This window comes from Corvus hawaiiensis, chromosome 19 (assembly GCF_020740725.1).
Source record: "Corvus hawaiiensis isolate bCorHaw1 chromosome 19, bCorHaw1.pri.cur, whole genome shotgun sequence".
Taxonomy (NCBI): Eukaryota; Metazoa; Chordata; class Aves; order Passeriformes; family Corvidae; genus Corvus; species Corvus hawaiiensis.
The window spans coordinates 8632854-8649137 of record NC_063231.1 but is presented as its reverse complement, the minus strand read 5'-3'; the positions used below and the strand labels follow the sequence as shown (position 1 = coordinate 8649137).

General features: G+C 43.5%; 1 protein-coding gene across 9 annotated transcripts in view; it reads left to right on the top strand.

The window, feature by feature from the left end:
* TNRC6C (trinucleotide repeat containing adaptor 6C) overlaps nucleotides 1–16284 on the top strand; it is a 101907-nt gene that overhangs the window by 30568 nt on the left and 55055 nt on the right. For all 9 annotated transcript variants that reach the window (XM_048323993.1, XM_048324001.1, XM_048324000.1 and 6 more), the window contains exon 4: nucleotides 13490–13840. In XM_048323993.1, coding sequence (XP_048179950.1) covers nucleotides 13490–13840 — 351 coding nt within the window. The remainder of the gene's footprint in view (nucleotides 1–13489; nucleotides 13841–16284) is intronic.

Here is a 16284-nt window from a genome sequence, read left to right as displayed (position 1 = left end):
GGCGGGAGCTCAGCGCCTTGCTCACTCCCCCCGGCAGGATGCGGAGAGAGTATGAGGAGTAAAAGTGAGAAAACTCGTGGGTTGAGATAAAAACAGTTTAATAAGTAAAGCAAAAGTCACACACACAGAGGCAAAGCAAAACAAGGAGTCCATTCCCCCTTGCCATGGCAGGCAGGTGTTCAGCCATCCCTGACAGCAGGGCTGCATCACAGGGAACAGCGAGTGGGGAAGACAAACACCATCACTCCAAACATCCCCATCTTTCTCTTTCTCCCCCAGCTTTATATGGGACACCATCTGGTGTGGAATATTCCCTGGAGTCAGCTGTCCTGGCTGTGTCCCCTCCCAGCTCCTTGTGTCCCCCCAGCCGCCTCGCTGGCAGCGTGGGGTGAGGAGCAGAACAGGCCTTGGCTCTCTGTGAGCACGGCTCAGCAGTAATGAAAACACCCTGGGTTATCAGCACAAATCCAAACCACAGCCCCACACCAGCTACTGTAAAAAAATTAACTCTGTCCCAGCCAAAACCAGCACAGTGTGATTGGAGAATTATTAAGTAGCCTTTGAGTCAATCTGTGGAACAGTAACCTGCTGCTGTTTACAAGTAAAACCTAAGGCTGATTTCTTTTCTGTGCCTTTCAGGCTCCCCCTTTGCTCCCTCTGTAATCCAGGCTGTTCCACAGCAGTGCTGATCCTTCTCTTTCACTTTTCTGTCTGTAAACTCAGCTTGCTTTGAGAAGCTCCCAAGTTTCAGATGCCTTCTTTGATTCTGTGAAGACCTCAGTTTGATTATCTGCAGTTTCTTCTTCACTCCCCATTTCTCCTGCTTAATCACTACCCATTTTCCCTCTGCAGGTAGTCCCCTGAAGTATAGATTTAAATATATTCCTTGCTTTAATTTCCCCACAGTTCCCACTGCACTTGTTTAGACTTGACTGACAAACCATGAGAACCCTTCTTGCAGGTGCTGGGGGTTTCAGGCTGTCTGTCCTGCACTGGCCGTTCTTTCCTGCCATACATGTGAGCACCTGGCATCTCCTTTCTCAACAGGAGAAAGTCTTCAGGGGGAAACAGAAGAAAATAATGTGTTCAGTGCCAACTTTCTGACATAGGCTCCATCATAATTCATATCTTGCTGCCAGTTTCCAGGAGTAATAATTTAATTTTTTTGTCTCTGTTGTATAGTTATCTCTAACCTTGTCCAGTGATCACAGTGAGAAATCAAATGAGAGGTCGCATTCAGCCTCCTCAGTTGTTCAGCTCTTCTTCCCAGAAAAAAAATCCATGGAAGACTTTGTGATTTGGTGCCTTATTATGGATACCAAGACTTTAAAAAAAAAAATCTAACTTAAAATCTGTGGATAATAACTTAGATGCATTGTAACACTGAACACTTAAATCCATAATCCCATTTTACTGATACCTGGGATGTAGGTGAGATGTTAAAACTCATCTTGTTCCACCGCACGGGGTTGTCACAGCCTTAACTCACCATTGCTTTCCACATTTGCTGGAGATTCAGGGAATGTTTTAATCCTTATTTACCATATTCTTTTAGTGGCAGTGCTGCCTTTCCTCCAGTGTTGAGCTGAGCTGGTGCTCGGGCTGACGTCATTGTCATCCTGTGGCCAGTGGCAGATGTGGCAGCTCCGTGTGCTCCCTCTGCTGTCACCAGCTGCCTTCTCAGCACAAACACAGCTTCTTTCTGAAAACTCAATAATGGATAAAACTGAATAATGTGGTTTGGAATTCTGAGAAGTGATTATTGTTAAATAGCCCCCGTTTTTGCCCAGAGTGAGTGTGCTTGGTGAGTGTGCTACGAGTTAAAGTCAGGGTCGTGGGGACAGCACAAACACCATCAGCTGGCAATTTTAACTTTTTATTTACGTGAGCAACTGGGAACATCTTAGATTTGCCTCCCAGCTGTGTGTCCTATGCCAAAGTGCAAGAATCTGCTTTAAAAAACAAGCTTAATAATGCACTGTTAGATAGATCTGCAAAGCCGTTAAAGAGCTGTTATTTTTGTACCCTCCCTAGCCAGACATGGCGTTTTCCTCTTCCTTTGCAATTGACCTTACTGCAAGACATTTTTATTTTTTTTCTGCAAAAAGCAGAAATGAAACTCTGGAACCTGGACACACTCATTGAAAGTGTGGCATTTACCCAAAGTGTGAGGGTAGAAAGAATCCTGTTGCAGTGGGGACAGAATCCTAGGATGCCACTTATTAAACCAAGCTGTATTTCTTCTTAAAATTCTGGTGTTGCTTCTTTTAGCTAAGTCTAAGCCCATTTCTATGAAGTAACTGTGTGTAATGCATGTGCAGTAATTAGGTATTCCTTCCTAGTGAGGGGAAGACATGTGTCTAAAATAAACTGAGCAGAATTTTTGAATTAAAATGAAGTAATAATATTAAGTTATTATTAGTAATCTTTATTAAAACATCTTTAATTTCTTTTAACATTCACGTAATAGAATCTGATTTACTGGGAGTGGCATTTAATTAATTTAATTCAATTTAGAGAGTTAACTCTATTACATATTAGTACAGAAAATTACCTCTGAACAGTCATTTCTCACTGGTGACATGCAATAAGTTAATTTAGCTCGGAGTTCGTTTGGGTGCATTGTGAGTTCTTGGTGAAAGTTGCTATGGTGACAGCCCGATCACCCAGGGCTGTCACTGGGACAACAACCCCGCTGGAAACACGGGATGGATCCACAGTGCTTCCTCTGGGCCTGCTCTTCCTGCTCAGTGTGGTGCTGGAATCTCGGGAAGAGCTTCCCTGGGCACTGCTCACTGAAGGGGTGTGCTGGCAAAATGTGCTCAGCAAATGAACTGGCTTTGTTCTTAGGGTTTTCTTTGGTTCCACCTTACCTGCAGGGAAATGATCGCTGAATCCCCATCAGGTTTTAGTCTGCTTTCCTTTAGGAAATTTTCCTGAAGGACCTGAATAGGAGAAGGTCTGTAAACTGCTGGAATTGCTTTCTTCATGTTTCTGAGTAATTTAAATCCTGTTTTTCATATGTGGCATTAATGCACGATGGCACTGGAGATGTAAAAAATCTGTTCAGCTTAAACTGAATTAATGACGAGTTTGCTTCAGATTCAGTGTTGAATCAGAAATGAAGTTTGTTTCAGACTCTCCAGGCTTGGCTGTCAGGTAGATGAACTCCTAGTTCCAAACAAAAACCTTCCAGGAAAGAGGCCAGCATTGAGAAGCTCATTTGGAAAAACCACTATTGCATATGAAATGTCATGTTTAGATTTAAAAGAAAGTATTAAAAAACTGAAATATAATTTTTCAGGTCAGTGTATTTTCTTCCTCTCCCCCACTGCAGATCTGTATGCAGACTTAAACACTCGTTTGTTTGTTTTATCTCTAGAGCACGACTTAAACTGGGTTTAGCTGAGTAAGGGATCACTCTTCATTTTGGACTTCCAAGTTCTTCTCAGCTGCTCCTTTCTGAAAGACATTTTCATGTCTTTCAAATGCTAGGAACTGCATCCGGAGTAGGATGTAGAACCCCAAACAGGTTTCTATGATAGAAAATCTGTGAAATTTTATCAGTATAGTCGCCTGAAGTGGTAACGGTGTCCCTGTGGGTTCTGTATGTTAAAAACCTACTTGCTCAAAGCAACAATTTTCAAAATAATTTTGTGAAGTATAAATGAACACATCTTCAGTTATCCTAATAAGGACACAAGATTTTGACATCTAAGGCCAAAATATTTCAAGTTTACCTTTCATTGAGTTGGCTCCATGCACAGTTTCTCAGGGTGATGCTACCTGAAACTTGGAATTAATCCACACTGCCCAGGAGTGGGGGAAGCTGGTCCATGCTGGACACTCTGTTGGCTCTGCTTCAGTTTTTCCTGCAGACTGATATAAAATGATAGCTCAGATAAGTCTACACTATCTTCAGAGCTGTAGTATAGACATATTAAGTCTTCTTTTGAGATAGAATGTGAACTGGAAGGGTTATGCCAAAATTACAGAGGGCTGTAATTCACAAAATTCTTGCTGTTTTAGTGTTGCACATGAAATATTCCATGACAGGAGGGCCAAGGCTTTGTGTTTCCACAGGCCTTTAGTCAGTGTGACATGTGTGCCCAGTCCCATGATTCCAGCAGCACAGGCAGTGTCAGGCAACATTACACTAAATATCTGAGCAGTAGCCCTGTCATCTGCAGGCAGTCACAGCGTGCTTCCATGGGCAGGTCTGAAGGGAATTAAATAGCAGTGCAGCCTGCTCCCCTAAAACGAAAATGAAATATCTGGAAGAGCTGTATTTCTGGTTTCCAGGAGAAAAATGTGCCTATGTGTAGTGATGTGATGTGTCCAGGCTGTTGGGCCCAGGGTGTATCCACACTTTCCAGGCCTGGGGCTCCCTGGACACTGATTTTGGGCACACAAAATCACACAGGCTGCTTGCACACCCAGCAGCTCAGAGGTGTCCTGCACACACTGATCTCTCTATCCTCATGTTGGGATATTGATCCGTAAATGCACACTTGCAATTTCCAGGCATTCCAGAAAATAGCCAGAGTGAGTCCTTACCTTCTTTCCAGCTCAAATATCAAAGTGGAAAAAGAGCTTGTACCTGCTGTAACATGAGTGTGTAGTATTCCCAGTTGTCCTGGGTGGGATGCCAGACTGACTGTACCCTGAGACACCCTGAAACTCCAGGAACATCCACCTTGCATGGACCGACCGTGGGTACAGCGCACATTCCAAGTGTGATACCCTCTGTGCTCTGTGTACCAGAGCTCAGTGGATTTCTGTAGAGGCAACCCAAGATAGAAATGATGGGGATATGAGGTATCTTTACAGTACCCAACCACTTATGTGTGAAACTGGAAGCATTTACACTGTGATTAACTCTTCAAGCCCCAGCTGAAGAGTGGGCTGTACCTGTAGATCCATCACTGTTCAAGGTGAAGGAAATTTCAGGCTTTTGTATACAGTAAATCAGTGGATACTGAGGCTATCCTCATTTTCAGTTTCCTATGAATGTACTATTTACTGGGAATTTGCATATTTATCTGTTTGTGTGTGTGTGGTTTAACGATTGGGTTTCTGCTGTAAAGAATATTTTAGTCCTCAGTCTGTGCCTGGAAGTGGTCTGTGGAAGGGAAGAAGAACACCACGTCTGGTGTGATGGCTGTGCCATTTGTAAATTTGTTTTTAAAAAATTCTTTTGCGTATGAAAACTGTGTGTAAAGCATTGTCTAATGAGATTAAATGTACACAGTCAGCTTAAAATTGAAGGATTCACTTCCTGGGTCTGCCCAGACTTCTTACGTGGCTCTGCATGAAGTTATTTAATCTGTTATTACATGCTTGAATTTTCCCACTGGTACTTGTGGTGATGATAGTGTTGGTTTTGTGTAATTTAACTTTAAGCTGTTTCCTGTCTTCTCTGACTCTTTTATTGTGTAGTTCCTGCTTGGGGGTACATTGCCTGGAGCAACACTGAGGAGGGTTTGCAGGGTGAGATGGGGGTGAAAGGGGGAGCCCATGGCTGGCTCCTGACATGTCAGTGGTGTGATCCTTTGCTGTATTCCTGAATTGCTGAGATTGTGTTTGTGATGCTCGCGTGAACTGTTGGTGGCATAGAACTTACTATGTTTCCCTAGTGGGTCTTTATAAAATTAGTGGGGGAGTTCAGTTCCTAAATACTCTGGGAAGGGATAAAAGATGTGAATTCTCTGTCTGTGAAGAGTTCTGAACACTCTAAGGAAAGTCTTACATCAGAAACCTGAAAATATTCTGCCGACATTTCTAAACACTTGCTGAGAGTCCCTCTCTTCATTCAGAGCTGCCCTCTCACTTAAATTTTACTGTAGTAATTTCCTGCACCAGCTATTTCATCTCAGCAATGACTCTTATCTCCCTCCTGTCCTTTTCAGACAGTTGTTAATGCTGTTGTTTCTTAACATTATTAATATGAGTGATTAAAAAGTTCTAATACCTTCATTATTTTCGTTTAGAATAGCCAAGTTCTCTTTCTAATGCCAGTGTATTGCCCTGCTCTGGAGGTGGGAATTGGGTTTGCAGGGGTCTGAATTCCAAGTTAAATGTACGACGACGTGTTAAAGGAAATACACCTGTGCTGAGATATCAGCGGCTTCAGGACAGAGAGCAGCTTCTAGTTAGGTGAATTCATTTATTCATCTGTTGCTTTACAAGGAGTAGCATTTGGCCAGGTCTGTGTGTAGAGAGATGTACGTGATTAATACTGGTATTTGAGTTCCCAGCGCCTGCCCGTTGGAGAGCTCTCGCTTGAAAGGAAACAGATGAATTGTTAAGTCTTGAAAGTTACCATCTGTTATCAGTTCACGTCCTGCAGGAATGCAGCTCAGTGAGTTTAACTGTTCCATTGCCCACTGTCCTGATTCCTAGCTTGGACTGCTGAGTTTGAGGCCTAATGTGTACAGTCCAATTTCTGCTCATCAATTAGCTGATGGCAAACCCCATGTGTGTGCACTCAGAGCCTTCAATAAACATGAGAGAGTTTGGCTTGCAGTGGGAGAGCATCATATTTGCTTTGGATTATCAATCTATTGTTGATGACAACCTATCAACCTAATTAGCTGTACGATTTTTAATGGCACAGCTAATTAATTGTGAATTTAAAATTAAAATTATAATCAGTGCTAACATGGAGGAAAGCAGTGAGGAAAATATTAAAACTGTTGAAAGTATAAGTATTCCTCACAAGACTGCTGCATGTGAAACCAACCTGAATAATGTAGAATAGGATTGAAAAAAAACTTAAAAATACATGTTGAGTCACCAAAAACAGGTTTTGTGTCTTTCTGTCAAAAGTATTTGTCACCCTCTCTGCTGACAGATCTGCAAGAAAAAAAAATGTAGATGCTGTTCCAGAAAGGGAAACAAAATCTTGTGTCTGAGCTCTGAAGTACTCAAGGATCTATGTTTTTGTTAGGAACTTCTCCGGTTTTTAGGAAAAAAGTTCAATTTGTGAATAGAGTTGGGCTCTGACCCTTGGCTGCACAGAAGTTCTGCCTCAGGGTGGGCTGTGCTGGGCTTACACAGAGGATTCACCATGGTGGTGAAGGGATAAAATGTCACTCAGGATTGATAGAATTTCAAATTTACATTGCATTAACGAAGAACAGAATGGAGAGGATCTGCAAGTAGGGCTGGTGAAGAAAGGCCACATCTGAAACTTATTTAAAAATCAGCAGAAGCTGGGAGGAGTGCTGTGACTATCAGCCTGAGAGAAAAGTGATTTCTTTGTCATGGCTGAGGGAAGTGGGAGAACTGAGTAAGATGGATTTGGAGCTCTGTTATACACGTAGAGTGGTAGAAAATGTGCTCTAAAGGTTCTTGAGAGGTCATTTATTTCATCCTCTTGCCCTGAGACAAGATCACCAAACCTGTATCATGTCTGCAGATAATCCTTATTGTTGGAAATGTAAATCTAAATCTCCCTGACTGCTATTTAAACCCAGCAAGTCTTGTCTTATTCACTGTGGGGTGGAGCAAATTATTTCATCCTCTTCCTTTGTATCTTTTTAAAAATTTGTGTACGCAGTGTCTTGTAGACTGACTGCTCCCTTGCCTCGGTCTGCTGTGGTGGTTCCTGTTCGCAGATTCCCATTTCCTTTGTACCCTTTCCAGGTGGTCCAGCTCCATCTGGAAGAGAGATGATCAGCTGTGGGTACAGAAAGAGAAGGTTTTGTGATGCCAGGCTTGAGTAGATGGGTTGCTGGGTGTTTATCCCATTATACCACCTGGCTTTTTACAATCTTGATTATCTTTTCCTCCTCTTTGGTTTGTGAGCTGCTAAAAAATTGCTTCTTTTTCTGCAGAACTGCTGTGGGGCGAGTTGTTTGCTGTTCTGCATTTAATTACGTGATGTGACTTTCCTTATTGAATTGTAGTAGTTTTGTCACATCGCTTCTCCAGTTCATCATTGCTGAGCTCTGATCCTGTCACACAGCGATCTGACCACCCCCATCTTCCTTCTCCCATCATGGTGTCATTTGCAGATTTAATAAGGATATTCTCTAGTCCATCATCCAGCTGTTAACGAAATATTGAACAGCGTAGGCTTGGATCAAGTCCCCGTGGAATCTCTTCTGAAACATACTCTGTTTTGACAGCAAGCCATTGATTCTCCCAGAGAACATTTCAACCAATTTTACATTTTGCTCACATTTCCCCACTTTGCTTATGACAATATCAAGTAAGAATGTCATTTCAGCAGCCATTACGTGGTTAAGATATAGAGAGAAAGCTTTGGCTGGTGGGACACGGGTGGGAAATGTGAGCAAACAGACAGAAGTTGTTTGATCTGAGGTGAATACCTGGGTCTGAGGGGAGGGAGGAACAAATGAGTGTCAGGATAGGAGTCAGGGGTCAGCTGGGTTTGTGGATATGTTGCTTTAGAGTCAGAGTGGAGGTGGGTGGGGAATGAAGTCCTCAGTGCTTCTCTATTTCGTACCTTTGCATTAAGCCAGCAGATAAGAAGGTAAGACCTTCTATTGCTGAGAAATCCTAATAACTGGTTTAGAGGTTTCCCATGAACTTTGCAGCTTCCTGTTAATTCCTGCTCTGATTTTCCAGTTGCCTGGCAAAAAAAAAAAAAAAAAAATTCTGTGTAGAATGTCCCAAGTTGGTAGAAGTGAGAAGTCTGTCAGGAGAAGTGTGTTACAGAAGAGATTTTAGAACTGGGATGGTGAAAGACTGAGGAAGGAAATGTTGTAAAAGACAAGAGAAGAAAGTGGAGAGGAAACGTCTGGGAGAGGAAGCAGAAGAATCTGCACCGTGTCAGTTGGGAGGTCACATGGAGGGGGGAAATGAAGTTAAACCAGGAAAAGACGTTATTTGTTCTGAATATTAGATAAATGATACCATCAGGAATTGGCCCAAAGTCAAGGCATTTCTTTAAATAAATGGTGATAAAGTTCTAAAGCCACAATAACACTCAGTGTGGGCTTTGATGTCAAACAGCAGCTTCTGGTTGCATTATTAAAGCCATTATAAGAACTGTGGAAAATAAGTTTTGGGATTATCTTGTCTTTAGAATGTAACTTTTCTACAGTTTTTTTTTCCCCAGAAGTTTATGATTTTGGTGGAAGGGATGATCCAGGCAGAAAAAATGACATTTTTTTGTGTAAAAACATTAGAAGTGGGTTTTATGCAATAGTTCTGAGCACCTTTGCTGTTGCCAGCAGATGTCACTGTGGATAACAAATCCCAGCACTTAGGAGACAAAGGAGGTAATTTGCTAAATGAAAATTCAGCCTTTGAAAGTAGATTGGGGGGGGCGGGGGGCAAGAATTTTTCCCCGTAACAGACTTTTGTGAGCAAATAAATATGGGTTTCCCACTAATGAGGACATGTGGCTTTGCCCGCTCTAATGCTGTGTTTTGTGGCTGTCTTCACCCGACTTGGGTAAGTTGCTGGCGCTCTGTGTGACCTCGGAGGGGCTGTCTGTGGGATTGTGCTCCTGCTCAGCTTCATTTGGAAAGCCTTTAGTGTTTGGAGGGAGCTTCAAGCAGCAGTGGAGCTGCTGCAGTGTCTGTGCGCAGGGAACTGGCCATGGAGGAAGTGGCTTCATTAAGGTTGATTTGGAGGGGGGAGCAAGATGAGGAAAAAAATTGCCCATATGATTGGCTGGGAGAATAGCTCTGAATTATGGGATCCATCTGTTTCCTGTAATGAATTCATAAACCCATCAAACAATGACCTGAACGAATTGCTGAAGGAAAAAAATAATACACTGGCATGATATGTTTAACGCAGTGAGGCATTGGCATTGTATAATCAAAAATTCTCCTCACATCCAGCACTTTGTAATGGAGCTGCTGTGTTTAATAGAAGCTGTAAATAAATCCTGTCACAGTAGCAGCCAAGAATGCATTTCTGGGTTTTAACTGTTTCTCTTCTGGAATGTCTGGTCCTCGAAGGCTTTAGAAATGCAAGTTTTATAGAGCTGGAGTGGGGGATTCTGAAATATAGAGAAATGTTAATGAGGTGAAAGAAAGGAAAAAGCTGCCATAAATCAGTATTATGTGGCTTAACCAGTTTCTTTCATTTATGCATGTTCTTTCCTTATGTCGTAGAAATGTACTTAAAAGCTATTGTTGTAATTGAAATCTGCTAGACTGATCCTATTCATTATATTAATAAAATCCACCTACAATTGCTCGTAACACTTTTTTATGCAGTTGGGATTCCCGAGATTGTAATCATCAAAAAGCATATGGAGTAATTATTGGATTTGTTTGGGTAAAATTGGATTAAGAAGTTTAGATACCATTAAGTACTGATAATTATTACAAGCAAGCTCATTGTTTAGTGTATGTACAGCTCGGAATGGAGAGTAAGCAGATACCCATCACAAACATCTTAAGAGCAAGCAATCTCAAGGCTTTCATTTTACGCCTTTAATTGTATTTTTGCAAGAGGCTTTCCACTTAAATGTTCTTGCTTTAGCTCTTTAATCACGTGCTGGTTATGAAAATCACTGGGTGTTAAATCCTTTCCCCCACACGATTTAAACAACCTTTTTTGCATTCAGGCAAATTTAACCATAAAAGCTGTGTTTTAATTCCCGGCTTTCCAGCAGCTGCCCACATGCCATTAGCCGTGACAGTGGATTCCTTGCAGGTGAAAGGGTGGACAGGCTGCTCCTGGGGGCTGCCAGGGCTCTCCACGGATTGGCAGCTCAGCCCTTGGGGCTGATTAAAGGCAGAGCTCCCGGTGGCCCGGCTGCTCTGCCTTTGTGCCCTGCAGTGGGGAAAACCCCGTGGTTTGTACCCTGTGTGTTCTGCCAGGGGTACCCATCGTCTCAGGGTGCAGCCCTGCAGCAAGGGGAATGGCTAAAGGGTTTACAAAGATGCTGTTATTGCCAGTATTACACAGCAATTAATAATTAGGAGATGCAGGGTAGACACTTGGAACATTTGGTATTTCTCACAGTGCCATATCAAGTGAAAATTGCTGGTTAAACATTGCTGAGGATGACTTTAGAACACAGTGGTATTGTCTTTGTAATATATATTCTCTAAATATTGTTGCTGTGTTTGAAGTCTAAATTCCAGCCTGGTATGAAACTGGAATTTAGGGCTCAAGCCCATTTGTGTGATATTGTTCACTCTTCTCGCTTTATTCCCTGTCATTGGTGTAATTAAACAGTTCTTTTCCAGCTACTATGATTTGTAGACATAGTATTCTTGCAAGAGCTTCCATTTAAGTACTCTTTAAAGACATTTTGATGTACAAAATAAAAATTACTTTGCTGTGTTGGTTAAAGAAAGACCAGTAGCATTAATATGCAGAAATATTTTAATTCTAAAGTACAATGATATTTTGATATTCTTTGTTCTTTTCTCTCATCTGTGATTCAGATATGTAGAGGGAAACATTGTCTCTAACACTGAAATTGGGTTTCTCTGGCTTCACCTTTGTGATGAAACACCTTTGTTAGTTCACATTAAAGTGAAAAGTGTTGTCTATTCTATAACTTGCATTAGTGATTTTTTAAAAATAAATATATCTATATGCACAGCACTTTGGGAGTATCAGATGTGATTTATACATACACAATACTGAGAATATAATGCTTTTTTAAAAGCAGCCTGTCTTGTTCTCTAAAATATGTTTCCAATTAATTAATATTCCTCGTGAAAATCTTGGGGCCAGACAAATCCCAGCTCTGCTGGCATCGTGCCAGTGAGTGGTTTCCATTCTCTTGTCCTTTTCCTCCTCTTCCCTGGCATTCCCTCTCATCTGCTGGCACCAGGATGTGTGTGCCTGGTCTGTCAGCTGAGCTGGAGAAGCTCCCTGGCTGGAATGGTGGGTTATTTTTGGTTGATCAGCCTGTGTCTGCAGTGCTCTGGATGAACCCTGTGGTAAATGACTTTGCAGAAATCCCGAGTCCTTCAGATCTCACCGTTTGTAAATGTTTGCATCTCTGTGATGGTGGTGGTAGTAGAGGTAAATGCTCACATTGCTGTAACAGTAGCAGCAGAAGCAATAGGAGCTAAAACAAACCCATTAAAATTAAGTCAGACTTACTTTCTATCATGTGAACGACAGATCTATTTGTATTGTGGAAACAATATAGTTTTCACATACACGTTGAAGATGCAGATTTGGTATTTGAAAATAATTATTCTGCATTCCATGACACTTTAAATCTACTTTTTAAATTGTCAGAGTGAGGATAGACTGTTTGTTTCCAAAGCTGATTGTGTGTTTTGAAAAGCTAAGTAAGGTTTGTTCTCTGCTCTTCAGGTATTAGTGGTATTTCAATATTTTTTTTTTTTTTAAATACTCAGAGTTCCTTTTTTGTTACAGACAGAGTCACAGGTGAAATTGTATAGGCTTCCAGAGCAAACATCTTGGAGAAGTGAAATGCTGATGGTTCTGTCAGACTTTTTGGGATATTTTTGCTTGGTCAGGTCCCTGCTTGCTTTGGACCAGCCCTCAGCATTCCCTTGGTGCCTGTTCACTGCTGCGGCTGTGGAAGTTGTTCAGTTTTCCAGGTGTGTCAGAGCCTGGAGAGAGGCTGAGTGTGGGTTTATAGTGTCCGTGACAGAGTTCAAGCAATATTTGGACAGTGTTCTTGGGCACGAGGTGTGACTCTTGGGGATGGTCCTGTGTGGGGCCAGCACCTGGGTGATGATCCTTGTGTGTCCCTTCCACTCAGTCTATTCTGTGATTCTGTGAATGAGCTGGAATTTTACACTTGTTGGATGTGGCTTGTGATGAGCTGGAGCAGTGCTTGATTCTGTTCATCCCAGAAGCCCAAAGAGTTTCTCTGGGTGGCCAAACAGCTCTGACAGCTGCTGCCAGGTGAGCCGAGCCAGGGCTGCCATCCCCCAGTGCCATGCCCTGCTCCCTCCTGCCTGTCCCGAAGGGACCTGGCACTGCTGGCCTGGCTGGCTCATTGCAGGCTGGGTTAGTGTGGGGGGTGTCAGATGTACGCCTGGAGTGCAGATGTTGGTGACTGGGATGTCCTACGTGTTTGATGCAAAGGTTTGGATAAAGACCACAAGAAACCCAGTTTATGTGACTGCTGAAGAAGCTGGTGTCTCAGGTCTTTCAGTTTGTTTTTTTGGGAGCTTATTAGAAGCCTGAAAATGTTTGTTTTCATGGCTGTAGGCTGTGGGATTTCATGTTAATGTTGGCAAGGTTGCCCCGAAAACTGCTGAACTGAAAAGGCAGTGGGGGGCTCAAGGTGGGTGCAGCAGTGTGCCACTCCCTTTAAATGAGCATTCTCTCCAATACTGAATTGTTACAGTTCTCTCTTGTCCTCCCTCCTGTTTTAAACCATGCAGATGTTTTGTTTCAGTAGGGCATAAAAGCTTCTGATACCAACACAAAAAGTAAACCTACGCAAAAAGTAACACACTGCCAACTTCTAGGTTTGGTCAGTTACAGTAAAACAAAAACCACCCCGCAGCTTTTCAGATCCTAAACCAATGATTATTATTTTCTTTTGCCCTAGTGCCAGAACCTATTAAGACCAGTTTAAGCCAGCCCCAACCTGCCGGTACCGGTACCAGTACTTCCACCAGCACTCTCACCAACAGCAGCAATGGCAAGCGCGCGTCTGCTAACGGGCAGCAGCCTGCGGCGTCCCGATACCTGCCTCGAGAGGTGCCTCCCCGCTTCCGCCAGCAGGAACAGAAGCAGCTCCTAAAGCGGGGGCAGCCACTGCCCACCGGGGCTCTGAGCGCCCCCGGCCCGGCCCCGGGCACGGCAGCAGCGGGAGCCAGCCCTCCTCCTCCTCCTCCTCCTCCTCCTCCTCCTCCGCAGGGAGCAGCGGGACAGCAGCATCCCGGCAAGGCCCAGCCAGGTAAGAGTGGGACCCTGCGGGGAGCAGCTGCTTCGGCGTGGAGCTGCATCCTCTCTTGTCAACAGCGGGATGTTAAGATTGTTAGAAAATTCCCCTCCTGTGCTGTTACCCACATTCTGACAGAGTATGCCGTTTCTAGCATCCACTTGTAAGAGATCTTATTGTTTGTTCACGTGCTCAGGCCTGTGGGGTCTTCCTCCAGTTTGGTTTTTTTCCTCCATGTTTCTTTGATAGTTATAATGGATCTTCAGGAAATGTAAATATTTAGTGATGATTCTTACAGAAGCATTGTAATTTTGGGTATTTACAAGTTTTGATCTATCATTTTGGTAATTTGAATGCTCCTTAAAGAGTGTTTTGCATGTTTGTAAGTAAGGAATAGGAACTTTGCCTATGTTCTGTTGTGATATTTTTGTGCCTTTGCTTGCTTATGGTCTCCAGTGTTATTTTCACCTTAGGAAAATAATGCTTTGGGAAAAGTAGCAGAGTGTCTTAGGCACTTCTACCACTTCATTCTGTCCTTTGCAGGTCACAGAATGGTCTGAGTTGGAAGGAACGTTAGGAAACATCTATTTCCATCCCCCTGCCATGGGCAGGGACACCTTCCACTAGCCCAGGTTGCTCCAAGCTCCATCCAGCCTGGCCTTGGACACTTCCAGGGATCCAGGAGCAGCCACAGCTTCTCTGGGCACACTGTGCCAGGGCCCCACCACCCTCACAGGGAAGAATTTAATCCCAATATCCCATTTAATCCTGCCCTGTGCCAGTGGGAAGCCATTCCCTGTGTCCTATGACCCCAGGCCCTTGTTCAAAGTCCCTCTGCAGCTCTCCTGGAGCCCCTTTAGGCCCTGCCAGGGGCTCTGAGCTCTCCCTGGAGCCTTCTCCTCTCCAGGTGAACATTCCCAGCTCTCCCAGCCTGGCTCCAGAGCAGGGGGGCTCCAGCCCTTGGAGCATCTCCGTGGCCTCCTCAGGACTCTCTCCTGCTCTCCATCCTTCTGATGTTGGGAGCCCCAGAGCTGGACGCAGCACTGGAAGTGGGGTCTCAGACAGACACAGAGGCCTTCCTTTGGTTGAAATTGGATGTTGAGGAATAAGTCTCTTACCTAACTTCATTTTCCTGAAGCTGCTGATGGGAAATTAGCAGCTTTCTTCTTATTTGCCCTTCTGTGCTAGAGATCGTGTGAGCTTTGCAGTGGAGATGAGCTCGGTGGTGCACATCTCCTTTTCCATCTCTGTTCTGTGTGGGTGCCAGGCAAAGCAGGGACTGTTCTGGCATACAGTTATCCATGGCTTAAAAAAGTGATCTGGACTAAATCATAAAGGAGGAGTTTGATATCTTGAATATTAGTCATTTCTGTATGATCTCAAGAGTTGCTCATTATCACTCATTAGCACTGTCAAACATCACAAAATTTGGATCTGAATTGTCTGCAGCTTTTCCCTTTGGGCATTAGCAAATCTTCCACTATTTTTGCTGCTGAGCAGAACTACAACAGAGAAAATTCTTTGGTGATGTCCTTAGAAGTTTTAGTTAGATAAGAGAATAATCTCTCTCTGAAATGACAGCTTCTGTAGTTCTCGAAATTTGAAAATATCATTCAGCTACTCCCTGGAAACCCAAAACTGGATAGGCAAAATGAAGCAATTGATTATTTATTAAAATGGTTCTTTTAGGGAGGGAAGAGGTTCTGCTTCTGTATTCTCAAGTATTTGGCTTTAGTGAGATGGAAAGTAATCATTTCCCAGCAGTTCTTTAACTTTTCTAACAGCATTCTCATCTTTCTTGCAAATCCCAATTCATCAGGGATGGTTCTGACATTCTTGGCTTCTTCTGGATTGGGAAATGTTTGTTAACTGTCAGACTAATGTTCTGTGTTGGAGATATGTTTATTATTTTATTTTCAGAATTCTGGAATCATAGAATTGTAGCATATCCTGAGCTGGAAGGACCCCACAAGGATCATCACAGTCCAACCCCTGGCCCTGCCCAGACCCCCCAACAACCCCACCCTGGGCATCCCTGGCAGCGCTGTCCAAGCGCTCCTGGAGCTCTGGCAGCCTTGGGGCCGTGCCCATTCCCTGGGGAGCCTGGGCAGTGCCCACCACCCTCTGGGGGAAGAACCTTTCCCTAATATCCAGCCCAAACCTTCCTGGCCCAGCTCCAGCAGTTCCCTCAGGTCCCGGGGAGCAGAGATCGGAGCTGCCCCTCTCATCATTATTTATGTGGGACACACAGAGCAGCCAACTGAAGTGGCTCAGGCTGCCTGAGGGTGAGGATGAGGTTTCTTCCAGGCATCGTTATAGGTGTTTCTGAAGCATCTGTGTTTGAGTTCAATGAAACAAAGTCCACTGTAAATCATAACATAACTCATAAAAGAACTTTGCTTGTAAGAGTTTAGCAGGAGCTGTCTGACTTTGATCTTGCCAGATGCATTTTTACCTTC